The 22766-nt window shown below is 42.3% G+C and overlaps 1 protein-coding gene across 1 annotated transcript; it reads right to left on the bottom strand.

Moving 5' to 3' along the window:
• Nucleotides 1-1730: 1730 nt before the first annotated feature.
• Nucleotides 1731-22139, bottom strand: DCT (dopachrome tautomerase). Its single transcript, XM_040055897.1, has 8 exons — nt 21652-22139; nt 10359-10658; nt 8853-8953; nt 7607-7773; nt 5794-5973; nt 5553-5688; nt 3903-4104; nt 1731-2011 (listed from the first exon to the last, which is right to left on the bottom strand). Exons 1-8 carry the CDS (start codon nt 21950-21952, stop codon nt 1830-1832), a joined length of 1569 nt encoding a protein of 522 aa, XP_039911831.1. The 5' UTR covers nt 21953-22139; the 3' UTR covers nt 1731-1829.
• Nucleotides 22140-22766: the final 627 nt, after the last annotated feature.

A 22766-nucleotide genomic window follows, 5' to 3' on the forward strand; every position in this document is an offset into this window, starting at 1 on the left:
TAGACTGGACATAAAGAATAAATTTACTACAACGAGGATGGTGAAACACTGTCACCGGTTGCCCAGAGAGGTGGTGGATGCTCCATCCCTACAAACATTCAAGGTCAGGTTAAACATGGCGCTGAGCAACCAGATCTAAAGATGCTCCTGCTCATTGCAGAGGAGCTGGACTAGATCATCTGGACCCAAAGTCTTATGAGATTCTGTACAAAGACCTATAGTCTTGTAGTGCTGGAAAACAGCTGAAAACTCCTTGGGAAAGGGACATGGAGATCTCAGACCTAGCTACCTTCTGACACAGATCAGGGTCAGCTAATGTGACACATGTAAGCTAGATCTCAGGAGACCTCATCTGTTGTTTTCAGTACCAGATAATACTGGTCCCTAAATAACAAAACCCCCAAAGGGCAGCCTGAGCTGGCAACTAAAGTACTGAACTGAGCTGCTATACAAAGAGTGCTTCAATCTTTGACATCTTGGGCACAATCCAAGTGTACTGGGATCCCCTAAAGGCACCACAAAATAGCAGAAACTGCAGCAGACTGCTGTCCACCTGGTGGAGCAAAGGCTATCTGAGTGTGTGGTGGGCAAATCATGACTTTGTTTGACCAAAAAAGTCTGCATTTTAGAGGTAAGTTTTGCAAGTTACACATATTCAAAGCTAAATATTTGTGAAAACCATCTTCTTTCTAGCTCACAGAGGTGGTATTGAGCAGGCCTAAAAGAAATGCCAGAAACTGTTACTAATTATATTTTTTTTATTCAAGGCTACAAAAGCAAAAATTTTATAAGAGTCGAGACTCCACAATACACAAAGTCTGAATACTCTATTAACGTAATATATAAAGCACCAAAGCTGACAGGATCTGTTCAAGGTGTCATTTGCTATGTAGAAAAACCTGTTCCAACATAACACAGAAGAACCAAAAAACGGGCTTCAAATCTCTGTCTAAATGAAGAAATATATAGGGAATGTATAAAGGAATGTTTGGAATGGGGTCTAGAAACTGCTACATCCAAACCTGATTTCCCATCTGCACACCTTAGTCTTGTTACCTTGAATCCTGCATCCTAGACTTTGGAAATTTGGAAGTTTAAGTCTAGATTCATAGAACACTGCATCAGAGACAAAAAAGTTAAATCTCACTTTCAACTTCTGTCCAAGGTCCCCAACACAGAGGTAAAACACAACTGTATATCTAGGTGTCAGGGAACTCCTGATCTTAAATTTTAGGAGCTGGATTTGGGAGTTTACTTATTGCTATCATCAACTCTATTTGAAATAACATTCAGAATTGATCAGTTTCTGAAATAAGCTGCAACAAGAACATTTCTGTAGTATTTTGTCAAAGAGCATGAAACATTTTGAACCTTAAAATAAGACTGTGTTATTCAGAATATTTATTGATAACTGTAAAATAATAGATTATTCAAATATACACATAGAACTAATAACTTTCAGCACGTCTTAATGCTACTAAATGAAATCAAGAACAGATTGAGGTGAAAAGTTATCTTGGTTTTTCAAGTTGGTTTTCTCCTATTTGGATTCTCAGCTGTCTTGATCTAAATCTATAGAAAATGATTTACATGTGTCACACACTCCAGATAACATTTAGTAATAATGGAAAAATCTAGCCTGACTTGGGCCTTGCTCGTATGTACCCAGAGACTTCACACATTACAATTCACAAGATAATGGGAAAAACCTGAATGAGAGCAATTTAGTCAGCTGCCAAAGGAGTGTGTGATAAAGTCTCAACTAAGATACCTGTAAGGCAATCAAGGTCACTTCCTACAGGAGCAAGAAAAGAAAGGAAGTGAGGACACTAGGCTTCTCCCATGTACTTTTTGGGGCTGAAGCTCACGTTCATCAGTGGTTCAAAACCTCTTCTGTGCCTTCGGTGCTGGAAAAGTACAAGCAGCAGAACAAGCACGGCCAGCGCTATAAGTGCTCCTCCAATTGTGGATCCAACCATGACAGCCCATGCTTGGGTTTCTTCGAGGGAACCTGGAAATGTGAAAAGACTGAAGTGAAGACAGCCCATAATTCAGTTTGGCAAATTACACAGAAGACATAATATATCCTACATGCTGATAGTTACAATTACTTGTGAAGCTTAGTGACCTACTGGCCACAGGCAAAATTCATAGCACACCATGTAACTGAGACATATACTAGAGCTGGAGATACTTCCTGCCAGAGAAGTCTACAGCTGAATTTAAACTTCAACAATTTGTACGAATTAAAGTGTTGGGAATGGGAAAGATTAGCACTGACAAGACAAAAAGAACATTCTTTCATCTAATTGGGCTCGAATTATGAATGATCTAAGCAATTCTTTCCACACAGACATTTCAAAGCAGCTGCTTCCAAGCAATTTTGGTCAACAGAAAACCCTCAATTTTCCTAAAGACCACAAAGCAGCCTACTGTCAAACTTTTAACTGAAAACACTACTCTAGTGTGGTTCTGCTGACCAGCTCCAGATTGCATCTGCTGATTTTGAACCACTTCTGAAGAACCACTGTCTTCGAAGATAATATTGTTTATTCCTGTAATAACGTTGCTCCACTTAACTGAATTTTTGTGTTTTCATCTGTGCTTTCAGAAGCAAAAATTTCCCACTCTCCTTTTCTGAAAAATGCTACATATACTGAGATGGCAATAATCACTTTTGACTAAACAATCACCAAAAAAAATTTCAAGAGAACTGCATGTATTTACAAGTTATCTAGACATATGGGTTAGAGGAGACAGATGGCTAAGGGAGATGTCACACTGACTGTAAAAGCAAATAAAAGTCTTGTGCCCCAGTCTGCATTCTTCAAAAAGGTTGAGTGCAATCATTCCAAAAATTAGTAAAGTCCCAAAATTAATTGCTTGCTGCTTTGCCACCTTTCAAGTAAGAACGAGTGATGTATTAATATATGTTTATTTCTAATGTGATTACCTGAAGTACAATGAGCAAGTTATTCTTTTAGCTGAAAGAGAAGGGTTTGGATGTAAAAGCTGTAATGTCTGAACACAGACCATGCAGGCAGGGATAGATACACTTCACAGAGAGCTAACAATTTATTGAGGTGTGAGTCAGGAGCAACAAAATCACAAGCTATCCATGTTCTTCTCTGGGTGCTTCATGCCAAAGGGGCACCCACATTTGCAAAGTAGGAGAGGAGGACAGTAATCCAAAGGGAGGAAGATTTTAACTCCATAAGAAGGAAGTTCAAATTTTCAGGGAAAATTCTGGGGATGTCCCTGAGAAAAGCACTGCAGAAGCAGCTAGTATGCCTCCACAAATCAGGGCTCCCCTGCATGAATGCAACCTGAGGACAAGGGTTTCAACATTTTGCAGTACATAGACCTTTAAACAGTCTCCACAGATTAAAACCAGAGATATATGGTAAGCAATTTGAAAAAAATTCCTGCCCACACAGGTTAGATAAGCACCTTATACCTCTCAAAGTAATACAGAAATGGAGAAAGAAACTACTCAGATTTAATCTTTGAAAAGCAGCTGAAGCATGGTTCTCATGCAGTTCTCACCCTTCTGCCTTTAACAAATACTTTAATGTCTTGTTGCAAAACTTGGATTTTGTGCATAAAAACTTTGCTATTTTGCTATTTTGTCTTTTTCTGATTTGTGTCAAAGGTAATTTCAAATGAATAGACAAACACTAAGGCACATCCCAGCTATAGACACGGAAAATCTTTAAAACGGGGGGTTTACAATAAAAAACACCCAGGTACATCTCTCCAGGTACCCAAATATTAATGTTGGGAAGTGAGCAGGTGAATAGATCTGTGTGTTTTGTGAAAGGTTCCTTATTTTACATGTGCCTGTGCTGTGGAAAATGTGAGTGGTCTCATCACTTGGCCAGGATCAGCATCCTGGGACACACCTGGCAGGTTGATGGCATAGGTGTAGCCAAGCTGCTCCGCAGTTTGGAAGAGCTCCTCGTTGGTCACCGGGGGGAAGAAAGGGACCATGTTGTACCTCCGGTTGTGCCCGATGGGGGCCAGCTCCTCAGGCCAAGCGTTGTCAGGGGGCTTGAAACGCCTCATCCACTCATCAAAGATGGCATCAGTGAAGGAGTGAAGAACCTGCAAATCCAGGCATGGGCACGCACATTTACTAAGCTCTTTCAGAAATCAACCCGCTTTGAAACTCAACAAACACATGAGGAGGCTGAAGCTTTTGAGAGAGAGAAGAGGGTAATCTAATTTAGATGGGATTTACAGAATGGGAAATTAGTCATGGGAAGACTAAACTGATCTTCCACGTGGAACATTTTGCTTTGTCCACCCTTGTTGCTGCTTGTTCACAATAAGATCTTTCTCCAGACTCTTTAACATCAGCTGACATCAAATGGGCAGGTCAATCATCACAGGTGAGGAGCCACTGAGCTCATTCAGGTGAATGTGCCTTTTAAAATTATTTTACTCTTTCTCGTCTCCGAACAAGTATGGAAATTTGACTCCATCGTGCTCATTTTAGAGCACATGCCACCAGCTCCATAGCTCCAGGTGCCCATGAATAGCTCCAGGTTCCCATGACTTTGATCAAGTGAGTTTATAGATTTAAAATTAACTAGTGCAGGAAAGATGTTTCAGACAGCTATTACAAATATCTGAAACTAATTTATGATGTACTCATGTTTTTTAATTACAACCCTGGAAAAAACTTGGAAAATATCCTATAGAAAATAATCTTTTGTACAAAATTATAGCATAACAAAATTAATTTCACTGTGTAAGAGAAAAACTAATGCAGGAATTAAAGAATTATTAAGGAAACAATCTGAAGGACCACTACATAGGTATTTAGACTAATTTCTCAAAAAAAAAAAAAAAGCTGAAAACTTAAAATAAAGGTAAGAAAGAAATGTATCTACATTATAATATATTAACATTACATATATTATATATGTAATGTAAACACTGTGGTTTAATCTATATAAAGAGGAGAATAAATTTGCATGAATTTACTAGGGGAGAAGGATGTATCAGCAGAGTCAGCTACTGGCTTTTTATTTGCACAATACTGTTTGTGCTGCTCATGGCAGTGCAGCACTATTCTGATGAACCAGTGAAATCACATTCTTTCTATTTCCCAAGACACCTTGACATTAGATGGACTTCCTTTTAGCTTGTAGATTTTGAAACAAAGAAACAAACCACCCAATCTACTGCTTTAAAATAACTATCCCCACTTTTACCTTACCTCAGTGCTGTAAAATTGTGTGATATAAGCCATTAGATTTAGATACCACCTAATGAAATGATTCAAGGCAGCATGACTTGGAATAGCGGCTCTTCTCCCTAGAATCTTATTTTGTATTTTACAAATTACCCTGAGATCTTTTTCCTTTTTATTCAAAATTTATGTGGGTGTGGCAGTGTTCAAGAAAAGGTAAAGGATTACTCCATTTCTATTTAATTTGTTTTGTTTTTTTAGGGAATTCACTTTGTTCACATTGTTCTGCAAATCTGTGAGAAAGGTGCCTTTGAGCCTCATCCGTTGTCAATCAGGCTGAGAGTAAAAGACGTACCACAAAGATGGGATCGTTGGCAGCTGCATGAGGAAGAGCACTGGTCCCATTCAGGAAAGAGTGAACCAAATTATGAAGGCTCAGCATCGGTGAGTCAAGGGCTCCATCTGGTTTATCAAAGCCCTCCAGCGCATTCCTGCGGATGGGTAAAAGCGCCATCAAGTAACCACATTTTGCTGATAAATGCACTCATAAAGAAAACCAGTGACCCAGCCAGCTCTAGAGGAGCCCAAGGACAAACCTGAAACTGAAACTGGAATTGCGGAAAAAGGGGGGTCTATCGAACTCCTGCAGGGAAAGGCACCTCCTGACATCTTCCACGGTGGGCAGCTGCTCGCCGGAGCCCCGGGGCGGCCTCCGCCGCAGCGGCCCTTCAGCAGTCCCATTGCACAGCGTGACCAGGCGGTTGTAGTCATCCAGACTGAGCATGGAACAGAGAGAAGCACAAGTCAGAAGAAGGTGAGCACTTGTTTGTTGGCTTTTTCCCATGCAGTATAAAGAGGCCTCGGCTATACATGTGAGAGAGAAGAGGTTTGGGTTGGACAATTGCTGGGCCAGCTCAGTTCATCTCCTACAGCCTCAGAGATGAGTTTATTGCAGGATTGTCGCCATGACGTGGCTTTCTGTGGCCCTGCATCCTCTGTGGACCATCAGTCATTTAGACCAAGAGTTATCAGGTTCATTGTCCACACGGAGAGGACCCTTTAGAAAAGGCAAGCACAATTTCCATCATGCCTTCTCCCCTCCCAAGAGCTTTAGAAGAAGTTTTTGTCAGGCAATGTAAAATAGAGTTTTCAATGTTGAATTGACAAACTTTCGATCCTGAGTAAGGATTAATTCTTAAACTCTTAACAAAAAGGGAAAAAAACTGAAGGGAAATGTGAGCTCAGAAAATGCAAGAAATTACAGAAAACAGGTTTTCACTTGCCATCCCTCATCTCCTTTAGAAGAAAAGCAAGAGCAATGCATTGCATCTTCTTTTTCCAGGGCCTTCAAGAACAACCTGCTGTTGCAGGGGTTACCCAGTAACTAATGGGGAGCAAATCCTTTATATCAGGGAGAGAAAGAGGGAAGGAGAAGGAGAAAAACAGTCTAACACCTGTGAAACAAAAAAATCTGTTCTATTCAGTGTGAAATGAAACAGCATTTTCAGAAACTTTTGAAGCATACAAAAGCTCTGCTCAGTTTTACCTTGGTGAGGCAAAAGTTTAATCACTTCCATTTTCAAGAAAAAAAGCAAAGCCCTTTTTATCTTTGAGGAAAAAGGAGGGGCAAGACTTAGAGCCAACTTGTGCCTAAAGCTGGAATTTCAAATATCTCTTTGGGTATCCAGAAAAAGAGACTCTTTTGAATAACCCTGAGCTTTCGGTACCTCTGTCTGACTAACTGCACACTGCCCCTGAGCTGAGAGAAGAATGATCTATGGGTATTGTAGCCAACAGCATTTTATGTCACAGCACCCTGATCCCGCATCTGAATCCCCTGTCAAAGCCCTGCTCTCACATGAGTCAGCACACTCCCACAGGGAGCTGGCAGCAAGCTCCTGGCTGGCTCTGTGCTGTTTTTCATGTGAAATCTTAGACATTTCAAAGTCAGTCCCCAAACTGCATTAAATATATCAGGGTTAAAGTCTCATCCAAAACAAAGTAGCAGACTTTCCAGCCTATCTCTAGCTTCTTATATGCCAAAACAATTTTTTTTCTGCTACTGACATCAGCTGGGTGTATGTTATAAAGAACCAACACATAGACATTGCTTTTTTAGAAAGATACTTGCTAACAGGGAAACTCTTCAGATTTTGGCAGCCATAAATTTGCTATATCAACTAAAACCCTGTACTAGAAGAATGATCTTTAAAAAACCACACTTCCACAATATGAGAAAGCTTACACAGAACCATCTACACATAAACTGATGGCAATTTCCAGTTTTAAAGAAAATGTCTTGGCTCCTTTCCTGCCACTCACTCACACTGAGAGAGCAGCCCATGCTGTCAATGCTGAATAACAGCAAGATTTCATCCACATGTGAGCTCGCCCTGGCTGCTCTCCTACCTGTTACAAACTACTTGCCACCGGGAGAACCTGGAGCTGAGGCTGATCAAGCCTGGGTCATCTGGCCGTGGTGCTCCGAAGAGCTGGTCCGTGCAGACATCACACTCGTTCCTGCCCGTGGCGAAGTTCCAGTACGGCAGGGCAAAGGAGTCGTTGCCTATCAGACGCTGCAATGGACAGAAATGCATTAGATGGGAATCAGCTCCAAAGGAAAGAGAAAGGAAGGGACTCCTTCAAGCTGTTTGACTGTATATTTCACTGAATATTCGGCTTTTCATTCTGCATTTCAGCTCTCTGCAGTTCACAGTGCCGCTCCAACTCCTTCCAAAAGATTGTGTCATTAAATCCGTCTAAGCAAAGACACTGTCACTAGTTTTCCTACTTTGGGACTACACTTCTTTTAGCCATGTTAGGCTTTCTGCCAACTCAGAGATCAGGCAGGAGAGCAGGAGCAGAGATTAATCGAGCCTTAAGCAAGTAAGAGGCTTTGAGTGATGTAAGTGGGTAATGGGTAATGGGTAAAATTGTGCATGTGGTTGGCTTTCGTTCCAGAAAACTGGCCCTGGGGAGGAATCAGAACTTGTGTTAATAGGAGAGTACAGTGCATTTGATTGTGCTTGCTTGCCAGATACGATTTCACACAAGCAAGATCCTGCGGCTATTTTGGTAAGCAACCATTTTCATTAGATATCTGTAAGGCTGAAATACAGCAACATTGCCAGTACAGAAGTCATGCAAATGGAAATGAGTCTATGCTTCTGCAGCTGAATTTCGGGCATGTTAACATATATTTCTCTAAAAGGCATATTGCTAAATATATGTATGCATTAAATACATAATATGTCATATTTAAAGGGAGTAATATTTACACCTGGTTTCATAGGAACAGTATTTTCCACATCAGCCAACAATATCTGTTACCAAATTTTACATGAAGGAATTGCTTCAATTTTATTAATAAATCCTGTTACTTCACATCTTCTATCCTCTGTTGTGGAGATGAAGGGAAAAAATCCTCATGATAATCTTAACATCACTGCTGAAGGTGAGAAACCATTCAGTCCTCAGCACTCAGAAAGCACTCATTTCACTTAAAACAAAACAAAATAAATATCAGTGAGCAAATACTCCTGGGAGTTTGAGTGAGAAATTGTCCTAGGAGGTAGCTTACCCTTGGCTGGCTCAACAAAGTGACAGAGCAAAAGGAAGAAGCTGTGCAAGGAAAAGGAAAGGCTGTTCAGCTAACCTGCAGTTCCCTTTCCAGCCACAGCAAGTGGTACCTATGCCAAGTAACGAAGGCAGGACCTTGGTGGGAGAAATCAATACCTTTGAAGGGGCGGCCTGGACCTACAAAGGGAAGATAGAACAAGCATTTAGGCATCAAATGAGGCTGGACAGAAAGACTGCACCTCCTTTTATTGCCTAGAGTGAAGTCAAACAAGAACCTTCAGCTCTGTATCTTTGAAAAGAAGGCACCCATCAGAAGCTCCATCACTTACTTGGGACAGGCAAAACAAACTCCTCTGTGGATATTTGCTTCAATGCTTATCAAAACTTCACATTCCCTAAAAAGGTGGATATTGTGAAGATTTCTTCTCACTTTAGTGGATTTTGAATTTAAAAAGCCATTTTACTTTCTAAAACCCAATCTCCTTGCTAATATGTGCATTACCTCATTCTGTTTCTCAGCTGCAAGATTTTCACCATGAACCTATCAAGAGAACCTCAACGTTTTCCATGCCAATAGTAATCCAGGATCCTTTGCCAACTTTCTTTGAATTGTGCTTGTTTTTTCTTGTATTGTGCTTTTGCTGGGTGAGAGGTAAGAGGCTTCTAATCACATATGGATTTGTTTATCACTGCAGAAACCTTAAACCCACATATGCATTTATTTACCATTGCAGCAGCACTAGAAGTTTCCCCTTTCCCTTTCCACATGACTGTCCTGTCTCCTGAAGAACCTTTGCTCTCGCTAGGCCAGAGACTGCTTCCTTCAGCCCTGCAAAATGGAGCTGTGTCAGAGGTTCAAACTGAATGATACTCATGGCAGAGCAGCAGTCACCCTCTAGCAGGGAGATAGGTATGGGCTGTTCAGCTTGCACATGGGACTGCCAGGTAAAAAAGCCATACTGGTTGGTGCACCTCCTACAAGAAGTAGGCTTTGTGAAATGGGGCTGGTATAGGTACTTCTGTCTAGAAAAGCAATGAGGCCTAGGAATCTGAATTTAGGAGAAAGCATGGGGTTAAATATCCAAACCTCTAAGCTAGGTTAGTTTTAAAAGGTGACAGTGGTTAGTCGGGCAAATTCTATCCTTGGTGACCTGTGGAAAGCCACAGAAAGCAGCAGCACTCTGGTCCCAAATATCTCTGCTAGGCCTGTGGCTTCACAACTGCAGAGCCCCTTTCCCACCACCATTGCATCTACCTTGTTCTACGGATGGGGAACATCTTTTTGATGTCAGTCACTGCCTGACCACACTTCAGTTCACTTTAGTGAAAACTGTGCATTGCTCCTTGTCAGACCAAAGATGCACCAGGGGTGCAACAGATGTGCTCCAGCTGCCATGGGGTATGGGGACCAGAGCATAGCAGGTCCAAATGACATCTCCCTTGAGTACTGATGGCCACCATCTTCTCACCACCAACTCTTTTGCTCCACAGTTCTGTGCCTAATACTGGGACTTTTGTTCAGCAGTGGTACTTTCACCCTTTTCTTTACCTGCAAAGCCCATTGGAAAAGGAAAGCACTAACCCAAGAGTGTGTCTCTGACTGAGTAGTAATGAAGCCAAACAAAGTAGTTATAAATACTACAGTTGGCAATCTGCGGTTCCTCTCCACTTGAGCCAAGCAGACTTCTCCAGTGCTGAGTTGCAATGACATAGTCTGGGTGAATGGTTGTCTTGGCACGGTCTAGAGCATCAAAGAACTGCTCTCTCTCTTCTGCTGTCAGGGAATGGACATCCTTCCTGACAACTGCTGGCTTCCTCCTGTTGCATTCGGGGCCGGTCCAGCCAAATCTGCATTCACCACAGTTGTAGCCATCAAAGTTTCCTGGATCAAAAGGGAACAATCAGTCATGGAATTACGAGTCAGGGAAAACTAACAGTGAAATGCAGAAGAATGAAGAAGTAGTGCTCTTCTTCCCCAGAGATGCCAGTTCCTGGAAAGGACAGCAGCTGAACAGACTGGCAGCCTTGCCAATTGACTAACCAGAAGAATGTCTGGCTCGATTCCCAGAGACACAGCAGGGCCAAGAATCACACTCAGCCAATTGGGGAAGTGCTGGGTAATGGGCTTGATGCCCTGGGGTACTCAGGGCTCTGCAAAGCCCTCAGGCATGTGAGGACTCTCACTGAACAGAGAGCTGAGCAATTGAGGTTAAGCCAGTGATGAAGTGCTTTGCTCAGCTGGCTCTCAAGTACTCCTTTACTTCCAGGATCAAACCCAAAACAGGGTCAGTCCACATGGATCCTTAAGCACAGAAAAAATCCCTACACAAAACAGTTCTCTTAAGGACAAAACTTACGTGAAACTAGTGCCTCCTAACAGTGCATCTGGGGCCCAACACAAACCAGGACAAGCATCAGGGTTGCTGCTGGTCACGCTTTAAGCATTATTAAATAGTGCTGCAATACCAGCCTGAGAAACACTGCAGTACTGTCGTTCCCTGCTGGCATCAATCCTAAGGCAAGTAATCAGGCCCACTCTAGGATATTAGCTCAGACTCTCTGATGAGATGGAAGAGCCCAGGAAAGCAGAGCTTGCTCTAAGTGTGGTCTCTTGCATGCTGTGGCAGACAGCTTGCAGCAGCAGAATGACCCCTACTGCATCTTGTTCCCCATTTCTGAAGGAGCCAGGGAACAACCAGCCATTCCCACAGTACGTACTTGCCCCCTGCCTGCGTGCTGGCAGGCTGCAGGAGTGTAGGACATGGGGCAATGCTGCCAGGGGCAGGGAGAGCAGAATGGCAACTGGGGTTCCTCTTGGATCTCCACGCTGCTATCAAAAATCTGCACTGACTCCTTAACCCATCCTCAACCTCCCCTCCCACTCCCCACACACTCATTCCACAACCATGCCAATTGTTTTCCAAAATGCCACAAAATCTCACTGCTCACCACATATATTAGTGCTGCTAGATCCAGGACTAACATGGGGACAAGGAAGTGTCTTATGAAATGTTCCCAGATGGGCAGATGTCACCAAGCTGTAGGCTTGAGCCTATGACCAGAACAACAATTTGCATTAAAGCAAGATTTCAGATTGTCAGGGGCCACAGGGCTTATTACCAAATTCAAAGACCCCCAAGGTTACAAGGGCTGTTACCAACAAGGCTCTGAAGCTTATGTTGAGCTTTTAGGATAAGGGCTGCTGAACTGTAAACGTCTGTGACATGTTCCAGCTATGAGGGAAGGCACCCAAAGCCAGGGGTCTGCACTGGCTAAAGGGGATGAAGGAATACACCAGAAAAGGCAAGTAGTTTATAGCTATATGAAACCAAGCAGATTGTGTGGATTGTATGGATATGGAGGGGGTAACCAACATGTAAAGTTTATTCGATCACAGTTTCCTCAGGATCCCATCAGAACAGCACGATTTCTGGTATCAGTTCAGTGTACTCCAGTATCTATGTCTTGTTCATTCTTCATGACTCAGCCTGGCTCTTAGGGCCCATCACATACTGACCAGATGACAAATATCAAGAATATCTTGCAACATTGCCTAATTAGGCCATGTATACTACTCAAGTTTCAGTCATGGACCATGAACGCATCTGTTGACCTCTCACACTCAGGTACAATTCAATCCTTAAGAAAAGGAGGAAAAGGTAGGAATTAACCATGAAAAGATCTGTCAACGAATTCTTTTGAGACTGGCAGTTATTCCTCCAGTCATTTAAGGGACCCCTCTATTCACAGTGCTGGATAAGCATCACACTGAAATACAGCACTAACAGAACCAAAGTCAGTGCAAGATCAGGTATGTGCTGGTTGGGTTGGTACAAGAACAAGACATTCTTGGTCACTTGTTGGTTCTGATGGTGCCTATTCCTCTCTCAGGAAGGGCCCTTCGAATCTGCAGGTCTTGATGCCTGAAATAATTTTATCATACAATTTTATCATACAATATCTGTATTTTAGGTATACTCTATGCACCTCCTCAGGCTCTGAAAAGAAATTTGCAAAAGCCTGAAATGATGCATTATCATCATGGGAAGAAAGCTTTTCTCCAACTGTATGTTGGAGCCAGGCGGACCAATTACTTGTCAGCTGTTGCCCTTGGGCAGGTGCTAATTATATCCAACTGATGGTCTGCAGGATTTTTTCCTTTAACTACCCTATCTGTGAGGAAATCCAAAGGCTATATTCTTTTCATCACTTCCCCAGTCACTTTTCAATGGGGCATAAGCTTTACTAAGTGAGGAGGACTATGGTGGAGACTTGCAAACATTTCCAGGAAAAGTGACATTTCACACTGCAATATTTCTGCTGATTGTGTTGAATATTTTTGTCACATCCTCAGGTTTATTTGACAGTGTTCCACTGTCAGATACACACGGAACAACAGGACTTTTGTCATTGGTTAGCACAGTTTAGTTTTCATTTAGAGAGGAATGTGAAGTGCTATCCCCTCAGGACCTTGGAACTGTTTTAGAAAGGACAGGGACCTATCAGAAGCCAGGTTGGGATATTGGCATCTGCTTTGACCACTGAGAATGTTGGATGTGACTTTGGGTAGTACCCATATAAATTCTGATTTTGGCCAAGTCAGGCCCTTTTCCTCCTGGTCAGCTGAACAGGTAACATCAGGTGGGGCCTGCTGCTTCCCCACACCCTTTGGGGGGGAAGCTGGCCCGAGGCCTGACCGGACTCCATCAGCTCCCGGAGGGGAGGAGAGGTTGCAGCTTAACATCAACTACTTTAAAAAACCTCCCCGGAGCCCCAGAGCCCCCCGGAGCAGTGAGGGATCTCTGCCGGGCCCCTGATAACCGCCATGGGCCGAGGCCACCCCGATTGTCACTGAGGGGTGGGCAGAGCTCTCCCACCCTCTCCTCCTCCGGTGATTTCTAGACAGCGAAGAAAAGAGTGGAGCAAGGAAACCCGGGCCAATCTGAGGTGCAGCATCAGAGAAACTGCTGCCAGCAGAAATCACATGGTCACTGCAGGCCTGGGCAGATTTAACCTTTTCCTGGCAACATGAAGCTTCCAAGGCCTAACCCTTCCCTGAGAAAGAGAAGAAAGACAGAGTGGATGTAGAAAAGACATGACATGAAGTCAGTGGAGCAAGAGTGAAAGAACTGATGAAGATTATTGGAAAGAAGGATGTGGACATTTTTAACTGGTTTTCTCTGGGGTAAACGATGGAGAAATGGACTGTTTCTTGTAATGTCTTAATGTTGTTTGGGGGAATGCTGGTTCTAGTCAAAGTTGAGGATTGATATTTAAGTGGGAATCCTAAAGCCTCTCGCTCCTGGGGTAAAAGGAGGTCTCAGCCTTTGAGACAAAGAGGATTTTAGAGACAAAGATGATTTTAGAGAGAAAGTGATTTGAAGCCCGAGTGATTTGAAGCGCTCGGCTCCTGGGGTAAAAGGAGGTCTCTATTTTCTTTTGAGATAGAGACAGTTTTAGAGATAGAAGATAATCCTTGTCTTGTACAAGAAGAAGCATTCTTAAACAGTACCACAAATACACTGAGAGGCCCATGACTAGCCAGGGAAAAGGCTGCTAATAGGTGAAACAGCACAATCTGCAAAAACTCCAAGCAGTTGCAGATTTGTGACATTGAGAGCCACAAGACTGTTTTGTCTTATGGCAAATGTCTCCATAAGACTCTAGAGAGACTCCTCTCCCAAAGTGATGAAAGATTATGCTTAAATGGTGAAATTGACTGAAAATCACAGGTTGTGTCTCTCTATGTTTTTGTAAGAAAGTTAACAGTTTGTTAAAGGAAGGGAAGAGTGTTTCGAAGTTTCATTTTGGGTTTTTTTTCAACTTTTCTTTTCTGTACTTTTAGTGTGTGTTAATAAAATTATTTGTTTGTTTTTTAAGCTTAAGCCTGCTTTGCTTCTCCTAATCTTCTCCCACAAAAAGAAAGTAAACATTAAGACAACGACACTAAATTTAGCAAACAGAATTTGGCAAACGTGAAACCACTACATTAATTGGTGTTTCTGCCCGGTTTCGAACTAAAACCACTATAACTTCATAATATCAAAACTTGCTTTTTGTCATTTTCTTATTTTCTTTCAACAGACTCCATGCATCACAGGACTGCCATTATGCAGCAGCTGAAATGGCAAGATAATTATGGAGGTCTGTGGGATTTCCCATAATTCAAAGAGAAATTACTGTAGTAATCAGACCCACCTTTTTCATGACCCACCCAAACCACTCTTTCAGCATTTGTTTCTGGAGCACTTTACCAGGCCATTGATCTGGAAATTGTGCATTACTGTTTCCAGAAAGCTCATTTACTGCTGTGTGCACTTCCCACATGAAAGCATTGTGAAATGCTGGTCTCTTACAAATTAACTTCCCTCCCATAGCATCCTTGCTATGCTAGTGATGGTGGTCTTCAATGGTACAGCTCTACAAGAGCAGGAAAAATAATCTCGCGATAGCAGGATATAGTGCACAGTAGATATTTTCTATAAGGCAGTGAGACCCTTTCAAGATCCTTTTGCACACTGGAACCCAAGGAACATGCAAGAATTCGAGCCTTAGCATTTTTTCACCTTCAGTGATTAACACATCGGAACTCAGTGTACAACCTTCCTGAGGCTCTACCAGGGTGTAGTGGTTTTACGTTCACTAAATTCTGGTCTTAGTACTCACTGCTTTTCTGTGGGAGAGAGACTAGGAGAAAAACAAAGCAGGCTCAACCTTAAAAATGAACAAATCGTTTTATGAACGCACACTAAAAGAATAAAAAAAGAAAATTGGGGGGAAAAAAAGTAAAACAAAACAGAATGAAACTCCAAAAAACACTCTTCCCTCCCCTTATGAACTGTTAACTTTCCTACAAAACAACATAAAGAGACAAAACTTGTAATTTTCAGTCCGTTTCACCCTCTGACAATAGTCTTTTATAAGTTCTTTAGGGGAAGAGTCTCAGAGTCATGGATCCCACTGACAACCTAGAACAGTTCCCTTGTGGGTTTTTTAACTGTCACAAAAACAGTCACCCAGGGAAACCTGCTTTTGTGACCCCTCCCAGTAGCAGGTTCCCAAGCTGCTTATGGGTCATGGGTTTTAGACTTTTGCATACTGGGGTGTCAGCTTTTAAAGATGACTAACTCCAAAAGCAAAGGATACTCCATCTCAAGGAACAGAGATACCTTCTTACTTCTTCACTGGCACAGAGGGCTTCTCATCTCTGTCTCCGTTCAAGCACCTTATAGGATTGATATTACTTAGTCCATCACAAACACCTTTGCTCAAATCCACACACAAATCTAAACAATCATCTCCCCAAATGCTTATCTTTCCCATGATTTAAAGGAATTATCTAAATATAGAGTTCATTTCCATGGCTCAAATAAGAATGGAACAACCAACTCTTCAACCCTCTGTCCTAATAGTCTTTTCATGCTTGCTCTACTGACTTCATGCTGTTTCTTCTTTATGTTCACTCTGTCCCTTTCTTTTCTCTCTCAGAGAAGGGCCAAGCTCTGGAAACTTCATGTTGCCAGGAAAGGGTTAAATCTGCTCAGAGTCTTTGTCTCTCCCTCCTGGTGTTAGATGATCAAGACTGCGCCAGTGAGGGAGGAAGAACTCACACAGAAACATCAGAGATCGGAGCACTTGGCAGTCCGGAATCACAAAAAAAGAGGCAGGATCATAAATGCCTTCTCAGCCCACCCCTTGGTGTAAATCGGGGTGGCCTCAGCCTAAATGGGGCCCATAGCGCTTATCAGGGGCCCAGCAGAGGTCTCTCCCTGCTCCAGGAAGTCTGGAGAAAATAGTGGTTGTAAAGCAGCAACCTCTCCTTCCCCCTCCCACCCGGGAGCTGATGGAATCCGGCCAGGTCTCAGGTCAGCTCCCCCCACAAAAAGGGGGGAGCAGCAGGTCCAACTCAATGTTACCTGTCTCTCTCTGGTCAAAGGAGTGAAGGAAAAGGCCCACCTACAGGAAATCAAGGGGTTTTATATGGTACTTCCCTAAGTTGTAGCCAACAATTTTCAGTGGTCAAAACAGATGCCAATATTCCAACTAACCCTCTGATATGTCCCTGTCCTTTCTAAAGCAATTCCCAGGTCCTGACCCGGAGAATCATTCTACATTCCTCTATAACTAAAAAACCAAACTGTACTAACCCATGACACAGGGACAACAGAGATTATTATCATCTCTTGCGGTTTCCGGAGAATATAGTGTGGGAGGTCATTCTGGTACAGGAAGGAGATCATTTCATTGTTTGATGCTCCCAGCTTGTTCCACTGTTTCCAAGAATGTCCGTTGTACTGCTGCTGGTCAAAAAGGTCATCTGCATGTTCTCCATTAACCCTTCTGTCTGGAGATGGGATCACATGCCTTGGGAGATATCTTCTTCTTCACGAACATCAACAACACTTAAGATGCTCTTTCTCAGTCAAGTCGAGTGAATCAGACTGTATCTGTAGGCACTATGGCCATGCTACTTCTCAGAGTGAGTCAATCCATGGGCATGGCACTGAGAAAAATACACTTATGATCTGACGCTGGGTATGTGCTCATACACATCACTGGTGTGTGCTAACATCAGTCACCTCACACCACTGCAGCTGCTTCTCAAGGCTGAGCCTTGCCTGAACTCATGGATTTTCTACTGGTCATAACGTGGTTGGCCTTCAGTCACCAAACCTAACACAAATTAATAACTCCATCAGCTTAGTGTCTTTTCTTCAGTAGAAAAGGACATACTCAACACTTACCATCTTCTGCCTTGTTTTAGTGTACCAAGCAGCTGCCATGCCTCTTCCTTCTATAGAGACCAGTTTAATGCCCATCATTTATTGGATGGGAAGAAAGGACTCCTTTTCAGACTTCTATTGCATTAAAACAGGCGTTACATTAGATTTGAAACACCTGCATACTGCAATTTCTCAAGGCTGGGATCAGGACTGCTACCATGTGGGACAAATGGTTAGCTCTTCTCTCTTTTCTAGCACTTCATTTGGACACACTCACAGGCTGTAGGATGTGGAAGATCTGTACCTACGCTGGATTTAATAGGGTCATCAAGGTATGGCTATAATTTAGTATTATCCTACAGACACACTACCCTACAACAAGTAAATGAAGCATGGTTTATAACCACTTCCAAAGCCCAATTTTTTTCTCATGGGGTAGCCGTCATATCAGATACATGGCTTAACTGACAGTTTGATTACTGCTGAAAAATAGATGCTAAATTATCTATCCCCAGTTTGAATATATTGCACAGGAATGCAAAAGGATTTGTTTTTTATCAAAGAACTTCTATTAAAAAATAATGTTCAGCACATGCCTATACGTAAACCTTAGAAAGCAGAAGTAGAAAAATAGAATGATAATTATGTTTAACTTCTTAGTGAAATCAAACTACATTATTGTTTAATCACTGTCACAATCTGTACTAGCAACCACATGACTGACTGCAGTGGTTTTTCACAATAGTCTTCTGTACTGAGTTTTTAAAATGCTGTACCAGATCTGTATCACTGCAGTACAATGTTATCATTTAGAACTCAAAATAGCATTTAGTTCACAATTCTTCTAAAACAGTTTTCTTCTAAACTAAATTTAACTATCTCACAGAAATACTGCTTTATTGTGTAAACAGCTACAAGTCTCTATATTCAAGGCTGGACTCATGTATCCATCACTTGGTCTAATACAATACGTATATCTTCTTGAATAACAAATTAACACATTCCCCTTCACATGTTCTGCACACTGTCAGGATCTGTCATCAGGTAGTTTCAGTTTAAGAATTTATATAAACTCAATAATATAAGGGGCACCCAGAACAATTGTAGAACACATTCAATGGATTCAAAACTGAAATTAGTCAAGAACTAAAAACTCTTTGCTGCCTTCCAACTCCATTCATGCCATAACCCCGTACTTTTTTACAGAGATTATATTTTTGCTGCAACCAGCACATTGAGGGAAACATGCAGCATCCTGGCAACAAACCTGCAATTGCTTATTGACCATGGCCCTTAGCACAAAAAGTGGGAAGCAAAGCTGGATCTTTCTTTTTTTTTTAATCTTGTTCTATTTGTTCTCAATTAAAGAAAAACTAATGCATATTATCTCCTAAAGCCTAGAAATGGAAAAAATTAATCTGATCCCACTATAGCCATTCATCCATATTTATGTTTGGGATTTTCTTTTTGGTTTGTTAGGTTTTTTGGGGTGGGTGTTTTGGGGTTTTTTTGTTTGTTTGTTTGGGGTTTTGTTTGTTGTTTTTTGTTGGGTGTTTTTTTTTTTTTTTTTTTTTTTTTTTTTTTTTTTTTTTTTTTTTTTTTTTTTTTGGGGGGGGGGGGGGGCGGTGGTGTCGGGTGCCATAAATATTCATGACCCAGACCTGGATAGATATGATTTTAAGGTATTTTTCCTCAGTGAACAGCTTCAACAAATGGAAAAATCTTCAGAGTTTCTTTTCTCCTTAGATACTAAGTTTTTAGCAAAAAGCTAAATTTATTTTGAAAACTTCAGAATCCCACCTTTGGAAAAATCTTGACCCCTGTTACTCACAGTTGCTCATGTTTCCTACCGTATACCCATCACCTATGTGACACGTTCAGTTGGCACTGCCTAACCAAATAATCAGCTACATGGTTGTTGAAGTTCCCATAGCTTATCATGCACACCATTTCTAAACAAAAATCAAACAGTGCCAAGATGGAACATGACTGTTTGTATTGTTAAAGTGCTAGAAAGACCCTTGGTGGGTTGGAGTTTGCACAATTGAAGAACCATTCCAAACAGGCAGTTTGCACATAACATGCATTTGGAAAATGAGACACCCTAATAGCAGAGATGTGCACTGTTCCACATCCCTTTGAATGAGCATATTTAATTTCTCTTACCATATGTTACCTACCACTATGTTACACAGGTAGCATAGCTCTAGATGCCTAATAAATACCACACATCATGCCACTTACAGCTGGTGTGCAGACAACCAACGAAGGGTATTAAACCAAGTGGGAAAAACAACACAAAAACCCCCTTATAGACACGGAGCCATGATCACCAACATTGTAAAAGCATCAGATCTAATTCAAATCCCACACAGCTGTGAACTTCTTAGCATTCTCCCAGAAATGGCTTATCATACAGCATCAAGCAGAGTATGGCCCAGAAAAACTTTCTGAAAATCATGCTTAAGGAAATGATTTGCTTACTGTTTTATCACTGGTATATTTAGATTTTAAAAACTGCAAGAAGAGAGAAGAATCCAAGGGATTTAAAGAGACGAGGGGAGCAGCCAGCTCAGAAGTAAAGCTGAAGGAAAGGACACTATATTCTGCTCACGTAACTTGGGATTCAGTCCTGCAAATATCAAATACCAGCACTTTGCTCTACTTGGACAAGCAAATTAACTCGGGCTATGCAGAGCATGTCTATCGCCACTGCTCTTCAATTTACTCACAGGTTTTGATGCTCTAATTACTTTAAATATGTAAATATTGGTGTATGCCCCATGTGTTCTTCTGACCCAGGATCTGTGTCTGTAGGTGATACCTGACTTAAGTCTGGAGGTATATAAGAACCTTTAAGAAAAAAAATATGCATCCAATTTCTTTTTTTTGCAAACTACCTGGAAAAGTCCTTTCACACAAGCATTTGAAATCCAGTCAGAGGAAAAGATAAAAATTGATGTATACTATAAAGTCTATTGTTATTATTTTGAGGAGTTTCAGTAACACCCTGTACCTTTTAAGTCATCTGCTGCTACCTCCCTGTTGCCAAGCTGATAACTGCACTGGAAATTTTCACTTCTTTGGATGAAATTCTCTGCCGTGCTGCCTTCCCAGATTGATCTGGGCTTTCATGGTAGTGCAAGCCAAGGTACACATATTAGACAAAACAGTTCAGCTTGTTCTAAGAATCAGGTTGAAGTAAAGCAGTTTATTCTTCTCGTGTTAAAAAATTCAAACAACTTGATGTTTTCAACAAGAAATCCCAGGCTTCATTTGAAATGTGCCTAGAAAGACACTTCAGTGCCTGCGTTGTGCCTTTTGCCCTACTAGTAGTGCCATCTCCTGCCAGCCCTGCACAGAAGTCTGGACTGAGGCTGCAGTTCCTGCTCATTTTAACCCGCCTTCAGCCAGGGCTGTTGCTGAGAAAGGGTCCTGTCACCTTCTTCTGCCCTGAGCTCACCTTCCTGCTCACTGCCTCCTGCCAGCATTAGGGCAGTGGTCTCAGAATCTTATCCCTTTGGCCAGGTTAGCCCCCAAGCACATCTCTCCCAGATCCTTTTTACCTCCAGCATGCAAACTCAGGAGCCCATGTAAAGTCACAGTGAGAAGTAGCAGTTGGAGATGAGGAGGAAAAGGATGGGACGGCCTCTTTGGTTTGTACAGACATATTTTGGACCTGCGTAAGTTGTAAATTTAGTTTGAAAACTAAATTTGTTGGGAAACACCCTGGCCTGACATTGGGAGACTTTCAGTGCACAGAGCTACGTCATGCTGCAAAGTACTAGTCCATGAGGAACAAATCTTCAAACAATGCACATTGATCCAGGTTCAGTGCACCATGAGCAGCAGTGATAGAGATTTGAAAGCAGCACTGAAAGATCCAAAACCCTGTGGTGAAAGGGGATCACTGGCTATGGGGACAACTCCATGGGCAGAGAGGAAAACACAAAAGTTCACTTGAGAGAAAACACTCCTTTGACCCTGCTGTTCTGAAAAGTACTAACAGTATCATGAATATGGAAGAACTTTTAGGATAATGGTAATTTGAAGCTTTCTGGATGCCTTATGCCACCAGGAATGTCGCTGGCCTTTGGAGCAAGGTTAGCAGACCCCTCCATGCCCATCCCTGCCCCCCAGCACCCACCTCACCTGTACACCGACAGCTGTGGTTGAAGAACTTGAGAGGCCATCGTTCCCGGTCATCCACGTTTTGGAGAGTGTAGGGGCCACTCCAGGGCTGAGTGTCTGCCTGCACCACCTCACACTGTCCCCTACCCTGCAGGGACCCGCAGATATTGCCTGGCTCTGTCCCCAAGGTCGGGCAGCAGCGTTTCAGGCGAAGGGCTTCCACCGTCATGCAGACACGGGGAAATTGTGCCTGTGCCTGTGGGGGACAGCAGCAGCTCAGGTAGCCCAGCCCAGCCCAGAAGAGCCACCTCAGGGCCCCCATTATAGCTGGGTGCAGGCTGTGCCTCCCTGCTGGACCTGACTGCGAAGAGCAGGGAGGTGTATACTGTGAGACAACCTGGCCTCCCCACAGCTCCTTGCCCCAGCCAACCAGGATAGTAATCCTTGCTGCTGAGGATGCTGCTGTTGGGTGTTTGTTTAATCCCAACCTCTAATTGCCTTGAATGCAGCTCAAAAGACGGGTGCTTTGACTGTGTCGTGCCTGCCCAGCAGCCACAGCTTTCAGCAGGGTTTATATAGAGGTTGGGAGAAGGTCTCATTAGAGGGATTAGCACGGCACAAATCCTCGTGTTTTGCACATGACATCAAGGGCAGAAAAGATGCCAGTGTGAAAGCAAGTTCTGCAGGGTCTGGCAGCTTGTCAGGAGAATGAATGCTTGAGATTTATTTCTCCAAGTCTTTTATGAGCTTTGAGAAATTGATGGTCTTGTTTTAGCTGAGGTGGCTGGAGAAACACATTTATTCTTTTAATCAAAACCCTGTAAACAGATGATAAATAGAAGAGAAAACCTCTTTTCTTTTCGTTCATTCACTGCAAGATAATACTTTCCATTAAAGCAGTAGCAGTGGAAAACTAACTGGAAACACAGAGGATAGAGGTGCAACATTAACAAAAATTAATAAATGAGGTAGTATAAATTTGGGATGGAGGTTCCACCTGCCAACTGCTGAACTTCAGTGCTTGCACTGAAAACAGCTGAGTGGCAAGTGGGGAAGGGTTTCCTTCCTAATTGCCTTTTTGCATGTAAAATAATTTATTTAATTATTTTTAAAGAGTGAATGGTCCTTATTTGCTT

This window comes from Hirundo rustica, chromosome 2 (assembly GCF_015227805.2).
Source record: "Hirundo rustica isolate bHirRus1 chromosome 2, bHirRus1.pri.v3, whole genome shotgun sequence".
Taxonomy (NCBI): domain Eukaryota; kingdom Metazoa; phylum Chordata; class Aves; order Passeriformes; family Hirundinidae; genus Hirundo; species Hirundo rustica.